Source organism: Lycorma delicatula, chromosome 1, assembly GCF_047948215.1.
Source record: "Lycorma delicatula isolate Av1 chromosome 1, ASM4794821v1, whole genome shotgun sequence".
NCBI lineage: Eukaryota > Metazoa > Arthropoda > Insecta > Hemiptera > Fulgoridae > Lycorma > Lycorma delicatula.
The window spans coordinates 334,101,659-334,111,520 of NC_134455.1; the positions used below are offsets into that span (position 1 = coordinate 334,101,659).

General features: G+C 28.5%; 1 protein-coding gene across 1 annotated transcript in view; it reads right to left on the reverse strand.

Moving 5' to 3' along the window:
* The window catches only part of LOC142334282 (dopamine receptor 1-like), a 93,755-nt gene extending 93,264 nt beyond the window's left edge, over positions 1–491 (reverse strand). Inside the window, exon 1 of the mRNA XM_075382197.1 lies at positions 432–491. Coding sequence (XP_075238312.1) covers positions 432–467 — 36 coding nt within the window. The 5' untranslated portion in view covers positions 468–491. The remainder of the gene's footprint in view (positions 1–431) is intronic.
* Between the last annotated feature and the right edge of the window lie 9,371 nt (positions 492–9,862).

Consider the following 9,862-nt stretch of genomic DNA (forward strand, 5'->3'; position numbering starts at 1 on the left):
ATTCAAATGACTAGTGAATCAAATTAACCACTAACCCGGTAAAACGTTTCATTTGCCAAAAAAAAAAAAAAACTAAGCGATTTGTCGAGAAACAAAGATTTCTGTAAAAATTGTACTTATGCAAATTAAGAATAGTTATGTAAGTAATTCTTACTAAATTTTTTTTAATTAAAAAAGTAAAGCCTATAACTAGATTTCTCGTTAAACTACTCCAGAATTAATCTTGAACATGTCTTTCAAAATTTTTGAAAGTGGATTTTCAGTTCCTCCTTTGAATTATGTCTAATATCACCGATCTTTTGTGGGAAAAGAACATTCAAGTAAAAATTATAATTTACAAATAATTTCTACTGACTATATCTCTTTTATATCTGAAGGGTATTTCATATTTTAATTAATGGGCCCACTTTTCTTGAAATCTTTAGGCCTACCTTGCTGCGACCATCTATGTGTATGCAGAATTGCATGTTGAAATGAAGTTATTGAATCCGAGTCCGGTATGTCACAAAACATTTTTTTTTATTTCTTAAATAAGTTACATAAAAACCACAGACAGGATACCCGTAACTGTTGTTGATAAATAAATGCTAGTTAATTAAAACAACTGATAGAGAGGGAATCCAGTGCTACCAATATAATTTGTTAATATTCCAGATGCCGTGCTATGCGTTATGGAGTAATTGCAGGATCTAACAAAATAAAAATATTTATTAAATACGTGAATCGCCTATTTTTTAAATTAAAAATATGTTGTCAACATGTAACGATACAAATAATTTTCGCATTGAAATTATGACTTACTGTTACATTATTTAACAAATTACATTACAAGTTACCGTAGATTACATATTGACCACAGTTTAGTATTTCTAGTCGTAGTAATTACGTTATCCTAATTATTTATAATATTTTAGCTAGAATATTGCTATAATTCATTACTGCAATCTTTATTTAATCTATGCTATAAGATAAAATACTTGGAGTGAAATTTTAAAAAACTAGTTGAAAATTACTAATTTTTATCCCAAATTAAAGCTCATTTAATACAAGTTAATTCAAGAAGTTGATATTTAATTAAGATTAACTTCAAGGGAAACAAGAGATAAGCATAAAATGAACCAATAGTTTTAAGGCGATGCATAATCCGTTTGAGCAATTTCTGTTTCATAATACGGAACACTATTGTTTGATATTAATAAATATAGATTTCTGTATAATTCATTTATTTAAAAATTGTTTTCCTACAATTGGATTAAACACGGTAGTCAATTACAAACGTTAATTTAGTCCTTAGTAGATAAAACATATTTGAAGTGGTTTTAATTTATTCAGTTTGATAAACGAGTTGACTACAACACACTTAGTTGTAGTCTCGTGTTATACAGACTACAACACAGCACGTTGAAAAAATGAATCTTAAAAATAAGTAACATTTTTTAAATTGTGCATGCGAACGCCGTATATTTTCCGTTCACATATCATATAACTGCAAATGTGTGTTAAACGTAATGTACCGCACAAATTCATAGCATTTTAAATATAAATTCTTCTCTATTGTAGCACCGATGAACCCCATTAGTAATTCAGATGGGCATATTCGGCAACATTTTCTTTAAACAAACAATTTAGTTCTTCAAGTATGTTTTATCTACTAAGGACTAAACTAACGTTTGTAATTGACTACCGTAATCTGTAATAACTTTTGGTGTGTAAGATATTTATTTTTCGAGTGGTTCAAATAAGGTGTTTAGATTTTCTAACGTAATCTATTATTTACAATATTTAAAAGTAATACTATTAGTTGTATGTGAATTGTTATGTAGAATAAATACTGTATCTAGTTTTAGCTTAAATATGAAATAGTATTTTTATTATATGTAGTAATATTTACAAGTTAAAATAGATACATTTTATTCTTAAGGAAGATTAATTTCATTAAAGTTAACGTCATTTTTGCATTTAATAATTATAATTCTAATACCGCTATTAACTGTTAAAAATGTCTATCGACATTCTCAAAATGAATATCGGGTAAACGGTGTTAAGAGATAAGAAAACCTATTAAAAACAAAGATTACTTTGTTTTTAACAAACTTTTAACTGTTACTGAATATCATAAAATTTACATATTTAAAACTGCAATCCATTATTTTGGCTTTTTATTATAATTTTACAGAGTATTTCTCAACCTGACGGCCGCATTTCGATATCTGTACGTATCTTAATTAGATTAAATTCGGATATGAAGGTCACTAATCGATGCTAAATAATAACTTCTGAGTTGCTACGGAAACGTTTTGCGTATAAAGGCACATCATTGAAAATCAAACTTTCTGTTCGTTCGGTTCACAGCTGAAGTCTTTAAATATTCCAATATTTTTTTCATACGATGAAGTGTATTGCACGTATATACTGTACATAAAGTCTTAGGTTTAATGCCTTAAAGCTTAAGGGATCAATAAGTGAGATATAAAATACCTAGATACTGAAGAAGATGTGAGAAAACTTAAGATACTGAAATCAAAAAAAAAAGTACATTTTAACCGACTTAATGTTTTAAATAACATGTCTGTCTACTAATCTATTTATTTATTCATCTTTTCATTTTCTTACATACTGCATAAAATTATTCAACTTTAATAAAGCTAAATATTATTTCTATAGAATTGCTTCAATTGAACAAGGATAGCGCGTTTGTCAGTTATAAATAAAGATCAAGTCAAATATATGGAAACCCCTCAACAACTTTAAAACCGTTTCTGATAGAATACAATAACTTACAGGATAAGGTATCGGCCAACTAATTTACATTTTGACGAGAAATATAATCTCAATCCTTTGTTTGGGGATGGCCCAGGGGTTGTAACTCAAATATGTTTTAAATGGTAACACCCTTCGTGTGATAAATCATTTTAAAGGTCTCTTTAAGGCAGAAAAATGTTATAAATAAAAAGTTGTTAGATGTATTTACCAAAAATGGTGGCGGGATAAACTCTGGATATTGAAAATAATTACATTTATAATTTAAGAAACTATTATCGCAAATAAATAATTCATAAAAAATCGATTAAATGGATATTATCGAATAAATTTATGTAGGATATTTTTAAAGTTTTTGGTTATAAAATTGAAGGAATGACAGATAATAATCATATTTATTTAAGTTTATCATATTTATTTATTTATCATATTTTTTAAGTTTATTGTAAACAATGTACGATAGAAAATCTAATTTTCAATATTTTTATTTAACTTTCTAATTTAATTAAAAATTCATCAATTTAATGTAGTCTTTGATGTTGAAAATTATTCAGACCAGAAAATAATTACTTTTACCAAAATGATTCTGTGTTATCGGTTTTATACTCGTATACCAGAAATTTTTGTTGCATTAATCTATAAAGTAATTACTTTTAATTTACTTTCAATTAAAATTATTTTATCTTTAAACCATTTTAGTGTTGTCTTGTTAAAAAATTATAATTTTATTTTATAATCAAGTTTTCTACGCGTTAACATTGCAACAAAAGTAAAAAAAAAAAAAAAAAACACTTTATTGCCTACGACTTTGGAAAGTTCTTTTCCTTTTGTACAGAAAGCTGCGAGTTGAAGTGAGAAATACTTTTTCACAAAAGTTTTAAGTAGTTTTTATATATATAACCTAACGATTGTAGGAGACCTTAATCGTTTCATTTTCCATGTACGAAAGCTTAATATAATCTGTGTAATAACAAAATGTATACCAAGTATGGTAAGAAAAGAGAGAGGAGGAGTGAGAAGTAAGCAGTTTCTTAATGCATTCATCTTTTCCCATGTTTCACCAGAGGGGTTACCTCTATAGTGAACACAAGTTAGGGTGTTTCTTGCACCTCAAATATTTTGATACGCCAGAGCAGGTAAGAGATTGGGACAGAAAAAATAAACTCTATATTTTTATTTAAAAGTGATTTTAAATCGCTGTTATTAAAAGATTAATGATAACGCTGATATCTATAAACCGATCAGTAACAAATTTAATTCTTAAAGCCTTTCTCAATACTTCATATTAATTTGTTGTAGAAAGGAAACTGATTAGTTGGTCTTACATAAATTTATGGCTAGTATTCACTATAAAATCTATTTTTCTGAATAGAATTTTCCATGAAAATTAAAAAAAAAAAAACAATCACAAAGATTCTAATTTATTTGATGCAAAGATTTGAAATCTAATGCTTTTAATAAAAATACTTTTAATAAAAACTAATGGTTTTAGAAAAATTGAAAAGGTTAAAAGAAACAAAGTAAAATCAAATGATAAGAAACGTTCACATCAAAGTTTAAACGGTATTAGAAGGAGAAGATACAATTTTGCGGACAAAATTGCTTAAAGAACGATTCGTTTCTTTTACGTTACAACTTCAATGAAATTTATTACTGATCTGTGAGATTGGAGTAATCCTTTGAAAACAGTTTCTGTTCTTTTTAATATAACGAGAGCAAAAATTAGAGTCGGTTTCATTTTATTAAGGATTAAGACGATGTACATGAAGTTGAGCGTTTATAATAACGTCTGTTTAGTTCAAGAAACAATTTTTGGGAACGTCTATTCTTATTGTCATTTGATTATATTATTAAACGTAATTATACCTCTCATAATAAAATGAAGGTAATAATATAATTAATTATTTTTAATTATTCAGCATTAATTAAATCTAAACTGAAATAGTAATCAGGCTTGATAGCCTATAGAAAAGTACTTTCTTATATAATTTTATTCATATCATGTTCTTGAATTTATTTTCCTTTAATAGGTTTACACCTTTGTGAACTGGAATCTTTCTCTTTGTTTTGTATCGTTTGTAATTATTCTACCGTGAAAAATAATACAACAATAAATAAAAATAAATGGTTTATACCTTTATATCAATTATTTAAAAGATACGTGAATTATACCATCAAATGGCAAAGCTTACTTGACGGGCAAAAATAATTCCCAGTTATTATTATCTTTCGTTTGCAAGAAATTCTCTGAATTAATCATCTTGGAATTTTGTTTCCTTAAAATTTTGATATTCTTTTTACATTAATTCGAGACTGTCTTAATAATTTTGTATTTTCTTCCAGACCATAGAATAATTTCATTTTTCCTTTGTACATCTCTACTATTTCTAGGCAATATATATATATATATATATATATATATATATATATATATATATATATATAAATATTAATAATATTAGTGGAATAAAGCCATCGAATTTCTAATGTCCAACATCCACACATAGGTTATGTTGGCCGTTTGAATTTCCAGTTCCTAGATGATCACACTCTTTCTTTCTTTTTTCTGTTTAGCCTCCGGAATCACCGTAAGGTATTACTTCCGAGAATTAATGAGGATAGTATATATGATTGTAAATGAAGTATAGTCTTGCACAGTCACTAACCCATCGGGTTGGTCTAGTGATGAACTCTTCATCGCAAATCAGCTGATTTCGAAGTCGAGAGTTCTAAGGTTCAAATCCTAGTAAAGGCAGTTAGTTACTTTTATACGGATTTGATTACTAGATCGTGGATATCGGTGTTCTTTGGTGGTTGGGTTTCAATTAACCACACATCTCAGGACCTGACACCATACAAGACTACACTTCATTTACATTCATACACATCATCCTCATTAATACTCTGAAGTAATATCTTATGGTGGTTTCGGAGGCTAAACAGTAAAAGAGAGAGGAAAAGATAATCACTCTACAAAGGTAGCCCACCTTTGAAGGATGGTTTTTAAAAAACCTTTTTAAAATATGAATTAAGATCAACTTCGTCGCAAAGGCTAAATTTCCTACAATCATTGATTTAAGATGAATGACTAAGTAGTATCTTACATTTTTATGATTCTTGCAACCTGACCATATTAATGTTGGATAGAAAAAAATTGCAACAGTCGGTCGTCGGTCAATGCGTAGAAAATGTATAACACACGCCCTATTTATTTTTACTACTCTTATATTAACTTGCTCTTTGACTAAGCATGTGAGATGGACTATGTGTATGTGAGATTCATGGTACGGAATCTTTCAGTCGAATTTTAAAGCGCTTACGCTTATCCATTCCCTCTGAAATCTTGTATATAGATTTGCTCCTGATGACAACATATTTTAGCAACATTTTCAAATCGCTAAGATGCCCCTAAGCTGCTAAGTGAGAAAGATTTCCCTTGAACTTATGCAACCTTGTACTATAAAAACCTACAGTATCCCTTGAACTTATGCTACCTCGTTTACGTGCATATTATCTTAGTGAAAGAATTATCCGTGCTTGTGATATTGTTGTTTCAATTGATTAAACTGAACAAAAGTATTTTTTCAAGAATTTTTCACAGGTATAATAGACGGAGCACACAGGAAAGTTAGAGAGAATTTTGTGGAACACAAATTAAAATCTAATAATGTGTTACATAAAGATCGTGCACCAATTTATAGTACTAAAGAAAATGTCTATATGTGGGTGGAATATATTGAAGAGTTATACGGAGAAAATGAAATAGAAACTGGTGTTATAGAGGAAGAAGAGGAAGTCGAAGAGGATGAAAAGGGAAATACAATACTTAGATCTGAATTTAATAAACCATTAAAAGATTTGAATGGCAGAAAGACTTCTGGAATAGACGGTATACCTGCAGAAATACTGCACAGTGCAGGTGAGTAAGCGATAGATAGATAGATTATGAAAACTAGTGTGTAATACCTACGAAAAGCGGGAAGTTTCGTCAGACTTCAAAAAGAGTGTTATTGCCATGATACCAAAGAAAGCAGGAACAGATAAACGTGAAGAATACAAAACAGTTAGCTTTACTCACGCGTCAAAAATCTTAACTAGAATTATGTATAGAGGAATTGAGAGGAGAGTGGAAGAAGTGTTGGGAGAAGACCAATTTGGTTTCAGGTAAAGTATAGGGACAAGGGAAGCAATTTTAGCGCTCAGATACATAGTAGAAGGAAGATTAAAGAAAAACAAACCAACATACTTGGCATTTATAGACTTAGAAAAGTCATTTGATAACGTAGACTGGAATAACATGTTCAGCATTTAAAAAAAATTAGGGTCCAAGAGATAGAAGAACAATTGATAACATTTACAGGAACCAAACTGCAACAGCAATAATCGAAGAACATAAGAAAGAAGCCGTAATAAAAAAGGGAGTCGGACAAGGATGTTCTCTTAATAATCTTTACATAGAACTAACAGTTAATGATTTAAAGAACAATTTAGATCCGGAGTAACAGTTCAAGGTGAAAAGAAAAAAAAATTACGATTTGTTGATGATACAGTAATTCTGGCTATGAGTAAAAAAATGTAGAAAAAACAATGAATGGCATGGATGACTGAACACTGGTGGAGAACAAGGTGGACCACTGAATATAAAAATAGGAAGAGAAAAGATTATGGAGGTAGAAGAATTATGTTATTTGGGAAATAGAATTACTAAAGATGGACGAAGCAGGAGCGGTATAATGTACCGTATAGCACAGGCGAAACGAACTTTCAGTCAGAAATATAATTTACTTACATCAAAAATTAATTGAAATGTCAAGAAAACATTTTTGAAAGCTTATGTTTGGAGCGTAGCTTTATTTGGAAGTGAAACTTGGACGATCGGACTACCTGACAAGAAAAGATTAGAAGTTTTTGAAATGTGCTATAGGAGAATGTTAAATATCAGACTGTTGTATAAAGTGACGAATGAAGAGGTGTTGCGGCATTGATGAAGAAAGAAGCGTTTGGAAAAATTAGTTAAATGAAGAAACAGTCTTAGTCTTATAGGCCACATATTAAGGCATTCTGGAATAGTTGCTTTGGTATTGAAAGGACAGGCAGAAGGGAGAATTGTGCAGACAGGCAACGTTTGAAATATGTAAAACAAATATTTAGGGATGTAGGATGAATACCGAAATGAAACGACTGGTACTAGATAGGGAATCTTGCAGAGCTGCATCAAACTAGTCAAATGACTTAAGACAAAAAAAAAAACACAGTCATATTTTAAGATATATGAACTTTTAAAGCTGCCTACACTCTTGTCTGCGGTATTGGAAATTGGAGGCATGAAAACTTCGAAAGATCGCTCAAACCTTTGCCCTATCGCAGCTGTAATGTATAAACTTGAGGACTAAAATGTAGAAAATAAAAAAATATAGAAAAACATTTTTAAAACGACTCTTATATTAAATGCACTAAAAAGTACAAAATAAAAAATATGTAAAAATAATTTTTAAAACACCACTCATAAATTAAAAGCACTAAAAGGTAAAAAATAATATTAGGACGGTATCTCAGACTGGTTTTGATAACAAGATTTGATGGTGATAGTAAGATTATGTGAAAGTCATAGCTTCAAATTAAAAATTTGATGTTTTTGCCAATTTTTTCATATGTGTGATGATTGGTCTAAAGAATGGGGTACACATGTTGAAGTACAAATCTTTGCACCCTATTCTTTAGACCAGTCATCACGCATGTTAAAAAATTGGCAAAAACATCAATTTTTTATTTGAATCTATGACTTTCACATAATGTTCTGTATCACTATCAAAGCTTGTTGTCAAATCCATTGTGAGATACCGTCCTAAAATTATTTTTTACCTTTTAGTGCGTTTAATTTAAGAGTGGTATTTTAAAAATTATTTTTACATATTTTTTTAAAGGCCAACAATTATTTCAACGATCTTATGCTTTCAAGATTCATATTCAAAGTAGACTTCATTAATCCTAAAAATATTCTATATAATCTAAAAAAGAAATTTTAAGTCTTTTAACAACAGGAAACAACATCCTTAATCTTTTTTATATATAAAAGTATGATTTTTATAAGATTTTTTAATAATTTAATACAAAAAATATTTTAAAAACAATTTATAATCTATGGATATTTACCATAAGCTAGCTGAAGTACAGTACATAAGTTTATGGATTAAAAAAAAGAAAATAAATTCCAAGTGTAATAATTTTTCAGTTTTTTTATTTCTAAATTTTTTAAATTTATTAAAACGTTAAAAAGTTGTATACATAAAAGATTTTTGTTTAAACCCAACAAATAATTTTTCATAAATTCACATATAATATTTTAGATTATCTTTTATTATTACAAAGTACTTTTTTAAAACTATCATTAGATGAGATAAATGTAATATTAGCAAATATTATATTATTGGAAATAAAATAAACTTCAACCGTATATTTTAAAGTGATTTTTGCGGATTGTAGGATACACAATTTTCTCTTTTTAATGATGTTTTTATTATTTGTACGAGTTGTGTATGAAAACATACAACGTGGTGCGATACAGCCTACAAGCCTACTTGTAAAAAAGATAACTGCGGAAGTTTTATATTTTAGCTACATATGTAGGCATGTTTCTTTAAAAATTTGAAAATTTTAGTTAGGAATTTTTTCAGTTAAGCTCTATCACTTTGGGGTAATGCAATCTTTTTACTGTACTTATTAAAAATAAATCTTATGTGTGTGTGTGTTGGGTGTAAAAATTTTGTCACAACTTTACTGTAACTGTTATGAAAATTTCTGTTTTTAAAGGTTTTTTCTCTGTTGTGTATTTAAGGTTGTTATCCTTCCGAAATTTATGAATGTGTAAATTAATGGTAATATCAAATATCAGATTAATATTAGTCTAGGTATTAATAATTACTCAATAGTCTGTTATTCATTATTATTTAAGTTATACTTCTTTTGGCGCGTTAGAAGAAACTGATTATTAGAGTGTATTTTCAGCAAGTTACGGAAATTCATCGAAATACATTGATGAACTTTGTTTTATGTGACAACGAATACTTCAATACTTTTTAAACTATATAAAAAAACTGTATAA